At 34.6% G+C, this 12830-nt stretch overlaps 1 protein-coding gene across 15 annotated transcripts in view; it reads right to left on the bottom strand.

Moving 5' to 3' along the window:
• Positions 1-12830, bottom strand: part of LOC120744375 (immunoglobulin lambda-1 light chain-like) — a 47565-nt gene that overhangs the window by 8421 nt on the left and 26314 nt on the right. For 7 of the 15 annotated variants that reach the window (XM_040048834.1, XM_040048825.1, XM_040048840.1 and 4 more), the window contains 2 exons: positions 12452-12485; positions 11179-11688 (listed from right to left, as the gene is read on the bottom strand). In XM_040048834.1, the coding sequence (XP_039904768.1) occupies positions 11366-11688; positions 12452-12485 (357 nt within the window). In that variant the 3' untranslated portion in view covers positions 11179-11365. Of the gene's footprint in view, positions 1-5136; positions 5460-5542; positions 5586-11178; positions 11689-12451; positions 12486-12830 lie in introns of those variants that run through there. The other 8 variants (XM_040048850.1, XM_040048753.1, XM_040048862.1 and 5 more) reach the window with 5 other exon arrangements.

Here is a 12830-nt window from a genome sequence, read left to right as displayed (position 1 = left end):
TCCCACACTTTGAAAAGACATTAAGATTTAAAAGTTAAAATAAACTGTAAAAATAAAACTGATAAATATGTCAAAAATTTTTCACAGCATTTAAATTACATCATGTCAGCTGAAGGAGATGCTATCTTTTTGTAAGTTACATTGTTACCAACAATCAGTTTAATCAAAATTGAAAAATTACTAAATAAAAAGTAATAAATAAATTAAAAAAAACCAATTGTGATCGGTTTTATTTAAATTTGGTTATTTTAAATTAGATTGCAAATTTCCTCAACAAGTGATATTAAGTTTAAATTTCAGCTTCAGCGCTCTGTATGCCTGCTCTCTGTACGTGAACATTTTGGGGACAGATTTCATTTGGTGCCATGCTACAACAGCCAGAAGCTCTGCAAGTTTGATTCGGTGGGGGGCACTGGATGCCCTTCCTGATCCCACCCCAAAGGGATTAATGTGATGTCTTAAGCGGTTAATGGAAATTCACTTGTTACAGCAGCACAAGGTTCAGAAAACAACAGAAAAATGAATATAGACTTTATTACTTTATTTAGACTTTCTTCACAATACATAAAGTTATGTTTGTCCAAAAATAAAACAGTTTGTGAATGACCAAATGAGTGCAACTGAAACATTTTCAGTAAGCAGCAATTCACATCGTAGGATCAGTTTAGTTGACAGAAAGCTGAAAACATGAGGTTATGAATGAAAAACTAAGACCTGTAGTTGCATGCTGGGCAGGAAGAGAGGGGGGAGTTTAAAGGTGATGCTTCACTAAATGTGAAGATATTATTGAAGCTTACAACCAACATTTTAAACCAGTGAGACTTGGCCTCTCCTACTTAATAATGAAATCTAGTGTTCATAGCATGTATTTGAGAATATACTTATGTTTCAACTATGGGAAAAATACATTTTAAAAATGATGTTCTTATGAGCGGATTCTTTTGTAATGAGCAAACAGCAAGAGAAGTAAAGAAGCAGATTTTAAAAGCACATTCTGGTCCTCGACTATTCAGTGGGACATTCTGACTTCTTGATGGTTTTCTCTGAAGTCTGTGAGCCCAAAGACACTTTACATGTATAAACCTTATCCATGTTCCAGTCTGATGTCTGGATGGTCAGAGAGCTGCTGGTTTGGTAAGTCTGGTCTGGTCTCTGAACAGCAGTGCTGGTAGAGATCCCACTGCTCACTGGACTCCCAGCAGCCAACCAGCTCACATCTGCAAAAGGCAAAGACTGACTGGACAGACAGACCAGAGAGGCTTTGTTGGACTGGAGCTCAGCACTGCATGGAGGAAAGACTGTTAGGGCAGGAGGAGGGAGGCTGGAGCCTGAAAATACATGAAGGATGTTCAGAATCTCCTACCTCTGCCCACTTGCCCACAGATCGCATGAAGCGAGGTGTGGACCCATGCAGAGACAACACAGGGAAAGGGAAACAGGAAACTTGGAAACAGAAAATGAGCCATTTATTTTGGGCTGAACACTAGAATATAAAATAAAGAGAAACCAGAATGCAAAAATAACCTAAACTTGAAAAACTACTGAGACACAGTCAGAGAGTTGGATGAGGCACAAGGGAGGACTGACACAATATATACACAAAGGTGTGATAAAGAAAATGGAAGCAAAGCAGGAACAAACAATAAACATAACATCACAGCGGAAGCAAGGGGCCATCAAAATAAAAAAGGACGTGGCACGAGTGTGATTAACCCCGTCTTTTCCCCCTGGATTCCCCGGAGCCCCTACCCCTGCACATTTGTACATAGCACTTGGTGTTTGGAAAGATAAAATAAGATTAAAATATTGTGTTGTTATATTTCTTGAAAGTATCTGGATTTAGATCAGCAAAAGAAAATCTACTGTTAACTTTATCATTTTATATTTAATTGTACTCTCATTTTCTCTCACGTTCGCTTGGTGGTTTCTGAGCACTAGTAATAACCATTTAGAAAATAGGATTAGGTCATTCTGAACAACATTCAAGTGAGGTTAACAGAAATGCATCTAGAAGAGAAGAGATATGAAAGCTCCTGAAGACACTGGGTATAGAGAAAATCACAGGGAAGAGTTTCAACAAAAAAAGCTTCCATTCACAGGTCAGATATTTCAAATATTGATTATTAGATTAGAAAAACACAGCTGCTCTTCCAAATTTCCTTTTCAAGCATGTTTCAAGGTTGTTCTACTGGACTGAGATCTGGTTACTGCAGTCATTCGAGTTCAGTGTTTTTCAGTCTTCTGTTGTTTAATGTTGGTGAAACAGTGTAAATTATAGCCCCAGTTTCCTGTTCCTAGCTGACAGGTGTAGTCTTCTGTTCCTGTAGCCCATCAGCTTCAAGGTCAGATGTGTTGTGCTTTCAAAGATACTCTTCTGCATAGCTTGCTTGTATTGAGTGGTTATTTGAGTTTCTTTTACATTTCTATCAGTTCAAAGTAATATGGTCAGTCTTCTCTGACCTCAGCAAGGTATTTTCACCAAAGAACTGCTGTTCACTGGATGTTTTCTCATTTCAGTCCATTCCCCATAAACCCTAGAGGTGTCCTCAGTTTGAACTCCAGCAGGCTGTCTTGATAATGCTTGCATGACTAAATGCTTTGAGATGCTGCTGATGTGAACTGTTATTTGGATTAGAGTGACCAGCAGTGGAACAGGCTTAGCTAATAAAGTGGTTGCTGAATGTATGCACTTTACTCGACTATAAAGTAGTTGGTGCTATATTCTCAGATTGTATATAGTTTGAATTAAGCAATAAAAAAAGGAGCAATCCAGTATTTAATAACACACTATTTGAAGGTTGTGGGTTACACTGAGATGTCCTGATTAATCTGTAATCTGAATGTGAAAGAGTCTAAAAAACCTGAACTGCAATATCAAGAGGATTTTTGTAGTCATCATCACCAGCGAGTACTATGAGGGTCATGTTTTTTGACTTTTCCAGTGCTTTCAACACCATCAGGCCGACCCTCCTGGGTGATAAGCTGACAGCGATGCATGTGGATGCTTCTCTGGTGTCCTGGATTGTTGATTACCTGACAGAGAGACCACAATATGTACGTCTCCCATAGTGTGTGTCTGACAAGGTAATCAGCAACATGGGGGCACCACAAGGGACTGTCCTCTCCCCCTTCCTCTTCACCCTCTACACCACAGACTTCAGCCACTGCACAGACACACACCTGCCATCTTCAGAAGTTTTCTGATAACTCTGCAGTGGTTGGATGCATCAGCAGAGATGATGAGTCAGGGTACCGGGCTGTGGTCGACTCATTTGTCAAGTAGTGTGAACAGAATCATCTGCTGCTCAACATGGCAAAGACCAAGGAATTGGTTGTGGACTTGTTGAAGACCAGAAAACACTTGACCCCTGTTTCAATCCAGGGGGTCAATGCTGACATTGTGGATGACTAAAAATACCTCGGTGTATACATTGACAATAAACTGGACTGGGCTAAAAACACCACAGCACTTTACAGGAAGGGCCAGAGTCGACTCTATTTTCTGAGGCAGCTGAGGTCCTTCAACATCTGTTGGACAATGCTCAGAATTTTCTACAAGTCTGTTGTGGCCAGTGCTATCTTCTACGCTGTTGCATGCTGGAGCAGCAGGTGGAGGGTTGCTGATGATAACAGACTCAATAAACTGATCTGCAAAGCCAGCAGTGTAGTGGGGATGAAGCTGGACTCTCTTAGGGTGGTGATGGAGAGACGAATGTTGTCCAAGATCACGACAATATTGGATAATTCCTCCCTTCCACTCCATGACATGCTGGCTAGCCACAGGAGCACGTTCAGTGAGAGACTGAGATTACCAAAAAGTACCACTGAATGACACAGGAAATCACTCCTGCCTGTGGCCATCTCCCTGTACAACTCATCCACCTAACACACTGTATACTGCAATAGCTACACCCTTTTTGGACATGCTCTTCTTTCTTATTCAGATATTTATTAGTAAGTGACTTATATATATGTATATATTGTATATATTGTGCTATTTCTTATTTCTTATATTGTCTGTTTTTGTTACTGTTTGTACTGGAGCACTATAACCAACATAATTTCCCCCTAGGGATCAATAAAGTATTCTGATTCTGATTCTGATTCAGATTCAGAATCCAGAGCCATAGTCTGGAGAACTCCAGTCATGACGAAAACTCAGCACATACTGAGGAACTCCTCCTGGAATCTGTTTATACCAACAACCAGCATTACCAGTAACAGTCCCCAGGTTGCAGTCCATGGTGGCTGTCTCTCCTTTCCTCACTGATGGAAGAGGTTTCTGTGTCACCACCGTCACACCACTCACACCTGCAAACAACAAGAACACATGGAGTCAAGATAATACAGATGAATATAACATGGGGTCTAAGCTATACTGTAACTCAAACTCTTTAGAAGTTAGAGCAGTGATGAGAGCGCAGAGAGTCACCAGCATGTTGTTCATTTGAGCAAAGAATTGAGAAGTGAAAGATTTGGAAGAGCTATTTAACACAACTAATGGGAGGAGGAGCTGTTGGTATTAGTTTGTATTTCATTGGTTACTTTTCTTTCTTCTTAATCATCCATCATTTTTGATTGTTTATATATTCTTTTTTTACTACTACTACGACTACTATTATTACTATTTTAAACAAAAAGTGAGTAGTTTTCTGTTACCATTCAAGGGAGCTAGGACTGACCAAATTATATTACCTAAAACATTTTAGGTGTAGACTGTCACATTCATTTCAGTATGTCTGTGTTTTATTCCACACTAGGTGTTTGGGAATGTAATATGTTCAGATTCCACAAAAGCTGTGGTGTCACTTAGTTTGTTTGTTTTTCTGTTTATGTCCTCCCTAATGTCTCTCCATGTTTCACAGTAACACATTGCTGAGTCTCCTGCTTTTAACTGTAACTGTTAATTAACTTCTGCTTGTCCCCACTGAAAAACTGTGTGCATACTGAAGAGCTCCATCAGAGATTCTTCTCTAATTTCTTAATTTTGCAGCTAGCAAAAAAAAAAAAAAAAAACCCTATTTGAAGGTGGTGGGATTACACTGAGTTTGTTATGTGTGTTTTTTATAAAAAGAGCATCAAAAAGCAGAAGTATCTGTGTGGAGGTTTTTGTCACACTATAAATCACTGTGATACGAACTCATCGACAGAGTTGTCATGTGTCTGACAGTGATAGACTGCAGAGTCTCCTTCCTCCACATTGCTGATGATCAAACTATAATCTGATGTTGACTGATGAGTGGATGTGAATTTTGGTGAGGAGAACCCAGAGCCATAGCTTGGAGAGCTATTGCTATGATAAAACCTCAGCACATACTGAGGAACTCCTCCTGGAATCTGTTTATACCACCGAGCAGCACTGTTAGTAACAGTCCCCAGGTTACAGTCCATGGTGGCTGTCTCTCCTTTCCTCACTGATAAAACAGTTTTCTGTGTAACCACCGTCACACCACTCACACCTGCAAACAACAAGAAGACACAGAGTCAAGAGAAACACACCGACATTAGTATATATGTGTGGTATATAAGTCAAAGTCTTTACATGTTAGAGCAGTGATGAGACCACAGAGAGTTGCCAGCATGATGTCGATGTGAACTAAGAACTGAAGAAAAGGTGCTGGAGGAGCCATTTAATACAACTAACAGGAGGAGGAGCTGTGTCTCCTCCTTTCACCCTATTACATCATCACAATATTTATTTTCTTTTTTCTTCATTTATTTTTTATTAACAACATGATGTATATATTTCAAATGAAACATTACAAAAGAAAAATGGGGAAAGTATACCAAGGCCTCCAGAAGCACAAAGGGAATAATACTGATATTAAAACAAAATGGGAAAAAGAACTAGATATACAAATATCAAAGGAGGATCGATCATCTATGTGGGTGACACACAATGTGAACCTTTCTTGCAAAGGTCTAAAGTAGATGCCTTTTCACAAAAGTGGAAGAAACGGATTGCCTTCATGTGTCATGGTCCTGGGTCTTGTGCCCAGTGTTTTGTTTTCATTTAATTATGTCCTTGTTAGATATCTATAGATAATATCTTATATTAATGTGTCATTATTCAGATCAGATCAGAATCTTTATTGTCACTGTCACAGGTACAACAAAATTAAAAATGGTCCCTGATCAGTGCATCATCCCTAACAATATCAAAATATAAATAAAACAATAAAATTCAATAAATAAAATAAATAGAATACTTAAAGTGCTAATAACAAGTATCAGCGAACATTCACATACATTCCCACATACATGCTTCAGTCAGTGCATAGATTAATACAAGAGTGGCGTGATGAACATTTTTTTGTAGCAGTATTCAGATGTGTTATTGCAGTTGGATAAAAGCTGTATTTCAGTCTATAAGTCCTTACACTGATTGCTCTGTACCGTCTGCCTGGGGGAAACAGTTCAAACAGGGAGTGGCCAGAATGTGAGGTGTCTTTTATGATGTTTTGGGCTTTTTTAAGACAGCTGGATGTTGTGCAGATCTTCCAGTGTGGGGAGAGGGCAGCCAGTGATCTTTTGGGCGGTGTTAAAGATCCCTTGGAGTGCTTTTCTCTGAGCCTCTATGCAGCTATTAAAGTTAATGATGGATGTGGAGAGCATCCTCACACAGAACATGACATCGTGGTTTGGGAACAGCTGTGTGAAGGACCAAAAAGCTCTCCAGAGAGTGATCCGTACAGCAGAACGCTGCTGCAGGATTGCTCTCCCCCCGCTTCAGGACACCTACACCAGGAGATGCCGGACTAGAGCAGCGCAGAATACTGAAGGACCCGTCGCATCCTGGCAACAAACTGTTCCAACTTCTGCAATCTGGTAGAAGGTTCCGCATCTTCCGGGCAAGGACAGAGAGACTCAAGAGGAGCTTCTATCCCCAAGCCATCCGTGCCCTAAACACACACACCCGCCCTCTCACATCATCTATAATTGACTGAGACAGGACTCTCTTCCAGACACTCTAAACCAAGGCACAATGTACATTTCAATTCCTTTAATTTTAAATATGTTTATATTTTCTATCCTGTAAAATAGTCAGATGTCTATTCATATTAATGTACAGAATTCACCTGCTTGCTGCTACTGCTGCACATTCACACCCAGTGTATATACTATATGTATATATATATATATATACTATATGTGTGTATATATATATATATATATATATATTATGGAATGCCCTTTAGGAAAATATTATATATATATTCCAACCAAAGTCTGAATATATAGAATGATCTTTTGAATATATAGAATGATCTTTTGAATATATAGAATGAAACTTGAATATATAGAATGATCTTTTGAATATATAGAATGAAACTTGAATATATAGAATGAAACTTGAATATATAGAATGATCTTTTGAATATATAGAATGATCTTTTGAATATATAGAATGAAACTTGAATATATAGAATGAAACTTGAATATATAGAATGATCTTTTGAATATATAGAATGAAACTTGAATATATAGAATGAAACTTGAATATATAGAATGATCTTTTGAATATATAGAATGATCTTTTGAATATATGGAATGATCTTTTGAATATATAGAATGAAACTTGAATATATACAATGAAACTTGAATATATAGAATGATCTTTTGAATATATAGAATGAAACTTGAATATATAGAATGATCTTTTGAATATATAGAATGAAACTTGAATATATAGAATGAAACTTGAATATATAGAATGATCTTTTGAATATATAGAATGATCTTTTGAATATATACAATGATCTTTTGAATATATAGAATGAAACTTGAATATATACAATGATCTTTTGAATATATAGAATGAAACTTGAATATATAGAATGAAACTTGAATATATAGAATGATCTTTTGAATATATAGAATGATCTTTTGAATATATAGAATGATCTTTTGAATATATAGAATGAAACTTGAATATATAGAATGATCTTTTGAATATATAGAATGATCTTTTGAATATATACAATGATCTTTTGAATATATAGAATGAAACTTGAATATATACAATGAAACTTGAATATATAGAATGATCTTTTGAATATATAGAATGATCTTTTGAATATATACAATGATCTTTTGAATATATAGAATGAAACTTGAATATATAGAATGAAGCTTGAATATATCTAATGAAACTTGAATATATAGAATGAAACTTGAATATATAGAATGTATGAACCTCATTTTTAGAGATGATGTGTTTCTGAATTCTCTGCCTTTACAAAATGGCATCAGCTGAACTATTTCAGTACTTTTTAGAGCTTGACAACTGTTTTGCGACAGCTGTTCAAATTGCAAATGGTAGAAATAATTTGGAATTTATACTACGTCACCTTGAAGAACACGTTTTCATTATTGCAACATTTCTAGTGCTCATGAATAATGTTCAATAAAATGTTTCTGGGAGAAGATTATGCACACTTCTTGAGGGAATTTATCAATCACTGATGGAGATGTCAACTGAGCTAACACTTCGAGCAGAAGCTGAAGCACATGTTATGGGCTCATTATATCATTCTACATCACAAAGAAGAAGGCCAAGGTAAGTGATAAAAATGGAAACAAATTCATTCATAATGTGTATGGTACTTGAAAGAGTCAAGAGATGGCAAACAAGATAATGAATGCAAGAAATAAGAAAGAAGTTAACATATTTCTTCTTTTGTTTCTAACTCTTTTAGGTACAACATACCAGCTACTCAGCTGACTGACATGCGAGACTTGGGGTTTAGTTGGATGGCCATATCTCAAATGTTGTCAGTAAATGTTCGAACACTGTACAACCACAGGATACAACTAGGTTTAGTGGACTATGGAAATTTGCAATTTGAACAGCTGTCGCAAAACAGTTGTCAAGCTCTAAAAAGTACTGAAATAGTTCAGCTGATGCCATTTTTGTAAAGGCAGAGAATTCAGAAACACATCATCTCTAAAAATGAGGTTCATACATTCTATATATTCAAGTTTCATTCTATATATTCAAGTTTCATTAGATATATTCAAGCTTCATTCTATATATTCAAGTTTCATTCTATATATTCAAAAGATCATTGTATATATCAAAGATCATTCTATATATTCAAAAGATCATTCTATATATTCAAGTTTCATTGTATATATTCAAGTTTCATTCTATATATTCAAAAGATCATTCTATATATTCAAAAGATCATTCTATATATTCAAAAGATCATTCTATATATTCAAGTTTCATTCTATATATTCAAAAGATCATTGTATATATTCAAAAGATCATTGTATATATTCAAAAGATCATTCTATATATTCAAGTTTCATTCTATATATTCAAAAGTTTCATTCTATATATTCAAAAGATCATTCTATATATTCAAGTTTCATTCTATATATTCAAAACATCATTCTATATATTCAAAAGATCATTCTATATATTCAAGTTTCATTCTATATATTCAAAAGATCATTCTATATATTCAAAAGATCATTCTATATATTCAAGTTTCATTCTATATATTCAAGTTTCATTCTATATATTCAAAAGATCATTCTATATATTCAAGTTTCATTCTATATATTCAAAACATCATTCTATATATTCAAAAGATCATTCTATATATTCAAGTTTCATTGTATATATTCAAGTTTCATTCTATATATTCAAAAGATCATTGTATATATTCAAGTTTCATTCTATATATTCAAGTTTCATTCTATATATTCAAAAGATCATTCTATATATTCAAGTTTCATTCTATATATTCAAGTTTCATTCTATATATTCAAAAGATCATTCTATATATTCAAGTTTCATTCTATATATTCAAAAGATCATTCTATATATTCAAGTTTCATTCTATATATTCAAGTTTCATTCTATATATTCAAAAGATCATTGTATATATTCAAAGTTTCATTCTATATATTCAAAAGATCATTCTATATATTCAAAAGATCATTCTATATATTCAAGTTTCATTCTATATATTCAAATTTCATTCTATATATTCAAAAGATCATTCTATATATTCAAGTTTCATTGTATATATTCAAAAGATCATTCTATATATTCAAGTTTCATTCTATATATTCAAGTTTCATTCTATATATTCAAAAGATCATTGTATATATTCAAGTTTCATTCTATATATTCAGACTTTGGTTGGAATATATATATAATATTTTCCTAAAGGGCATTCCATAATATATATATATATAATATATATATATATATATATATATATATATATATATATATATATATATACTATATGTATATATATACTATATGTATATATATTTATATATATATATATATATATAATGTTCTTCCTCTACACCCCCCCCCCACCCCCCCCCAATTTTTGCACATGTCGAGGAGCGTGTCAGGCTACATTTCACTGTGTGTTATACTTGTATAACTATGCATGTGACAAATAAAGAACCTTGAACCTTGAACCATGACAGTGGGAACATCTAAATAACTAGCAGAATAAATACCAGAAAATGAAGAATACAGTTTATAGATAACTAAAAAATTAAAAATACTGTTTGTAAAAAAGCTACATCTGGAATGAGACAGACTTACCTACTGGTTATATATAATGGTTTAAATGTTTAAAGCAAAACAGCAAATGACAGTAGAAAGATGCAGAAAGGTTTAGTTTCATAACTGAACTCTACTTAGTGCTGCTTTACAGTAAATAAGTTATGTTTAGGCTAAAATCTAAGAGTATTCAGCTAACTGTCTCTGAATAAAACAATGATATGAATTGAAACATTGCCAGTAAACAGCAGTTCCATTTTATTTTACAGAGAGCTGATACGTCATTTACTTGAAGTTATAAATGAGTTACTAAGACCTGCAGGTGCATCCTGAAAGAAACAGAAGAGCTGACAGGTTATGCTTCACTAACTGAGTGTGAAGATTCATTTGCAAATCTATAACCAACATTTTAAGCCTTTGACACTTGCCCTCTCTGTTACTCAAGAAGAATTATTAAATGATGCTCTCTAGTGTACAAATATTACATAGCGTGTATTTCAGTATATATTTATGTTTTAACTACGGGAAGAAGACATTTAAAAAATAGTGTGCTTCTGAGTGTTTATTTAACACTTCATTCCAGTCATCTTACTGAACAGTGACACATTTTCTTATTTACTGAGAAGAAAACACATTTCTTTAAACCAATGTTTTTATTAATTTAATGCAAGACATGAATTCCTGAAAATACTTGTCAAAAACCAGCAAATGAATACATGACTTAAACCTTTTGCTTTATTCAGATTTCTAACACATAAAGACTGTAATGAGCAAACAGCACAAGCAGTAAAGAAGCAGACTTTAAAAGCACATTCTGGTCCTCGACTATTCAGTGGGACATTCTGACTTCTTGATGGTTTTCTCTGAAGTCTGCGAGCCCAAAGACACTTTACATGTATAAACCTTATCCATGTTCCAGTCTGATGTCTGGATGGTCAGAGAGCTGCTGATCTGGTAAGTCTGGTCTGGTCTCTGAACAGCAGTGCTGGTAGAGATCCCACTGCTCACTGGACTCCCAGCAGCCAACCAGCTCACATCTGCAAAAGGCACAGACTGACTGGACAGACAGACCAGAGAAGCTGTGTCGGACTGGAGCTCAGCACTGGACGGAGGAAAGACTGTCAGGACAGGAGGAGGGAGGCTGGAGCCTGAAAATACATGAAGAATGTTCAGAGAAAAAGAAAAATCAAAAGGAGATAATGATAAAAGAAGTAATAAAAACAGAAAGCAAGACATCAATAATAGTCATTATGAAATAAACATAATAATTGTTATAAAATTTGAAAAGAAATGTTAATGTTTAAAATAATTTAAATCTGCAAAACAATATAGAAATAATAATCCAACATATCATTTGAATTTCTTTTTGAATTTTTTCGAAATAAAATATGACTAGTTACTGTTTAACTTTTCATGTAAAACATCTTCAATTTAATTCTAGAGCATATTTTCTGCATAACATGTCGGCTACTGTGAGTACCCGTAATTTTCTTTCATTTAAAAAAAAAAAACTGTTAGGCCAGGTTCTAATCACTTCAAAGTAATTTTGAACATTAGTAACACTTTTAACTACTATTGAAGAAAGAGAAAACTTGCCTGTGTATGTTTTTCAAATTAACCTAAATATAAATGAAAACATTATGGGAATAATAAGAGTGAACAACAACATATTTCACATCATTTTCAGTGAACAACATTTATATAAAAATATAAAAATTTTGTTTGACCCCTTTACACATTTTGTTTTACATAACGAATCCATGTCTCCTGTATATGAGACAACCTGAAACTATTTCATGTTGTACAAAATCATAAAAAATGATGCTGAACAAGAAACATATTGAATTAAGTAGTCATCAGCAGATTTGTGCAAAATCTCTCTTGTTTTATGATCATTTAAACAGCACTTACTTGTTAAAATCAGCTTGGTGCCTTGTCCGAATACCACAGTGATTCAGTTTGTATACATGGCTGTACAAAAACCTCCTGACTGTCACTGATGAGGGGAGAGGAACTGAAACATCCTGCAGACACCAACTTTCACTGTCAACATCTCATTTCCCTCATCAGTCTGTTTATATTTCAAAACAGTGCTGCAAATGAGTGGAAATTTTATTAAATGTTGTTCAGTATCCTTAAAAGCTTTAGTATAACTCAGGTCCTGGCCACAGTCTAAATCACTCTTCCATGTGAGGAGGAGTGATAGTGAGACAAGGGAGGTTACTAGAGCTCACAACTGGGTAAATACATTTCCCCCAGACTAGTAACTGTTCTTCCTGTTTACCTAGCT

This window comes from Simochromis diagramma, unplaced genomic scaffold, assembly GCF_900408965.1.
Source record: "Simochromis diagramma unplaced genomic scaffold, fSimDia1.1 OVJJ01000321.1, whole genome shotgun sequence".
Classification (NCBI taxonomy): domain Eukaryota; kingdom Metazoa; phylum Chordata; class Actinopteri; order Cichliformes; family Cichlidae; genus Simochromis; species Simochromis diagramma.
This window is presented reverse-complemented; position numbering and strand designations above follow the sequence as displayed.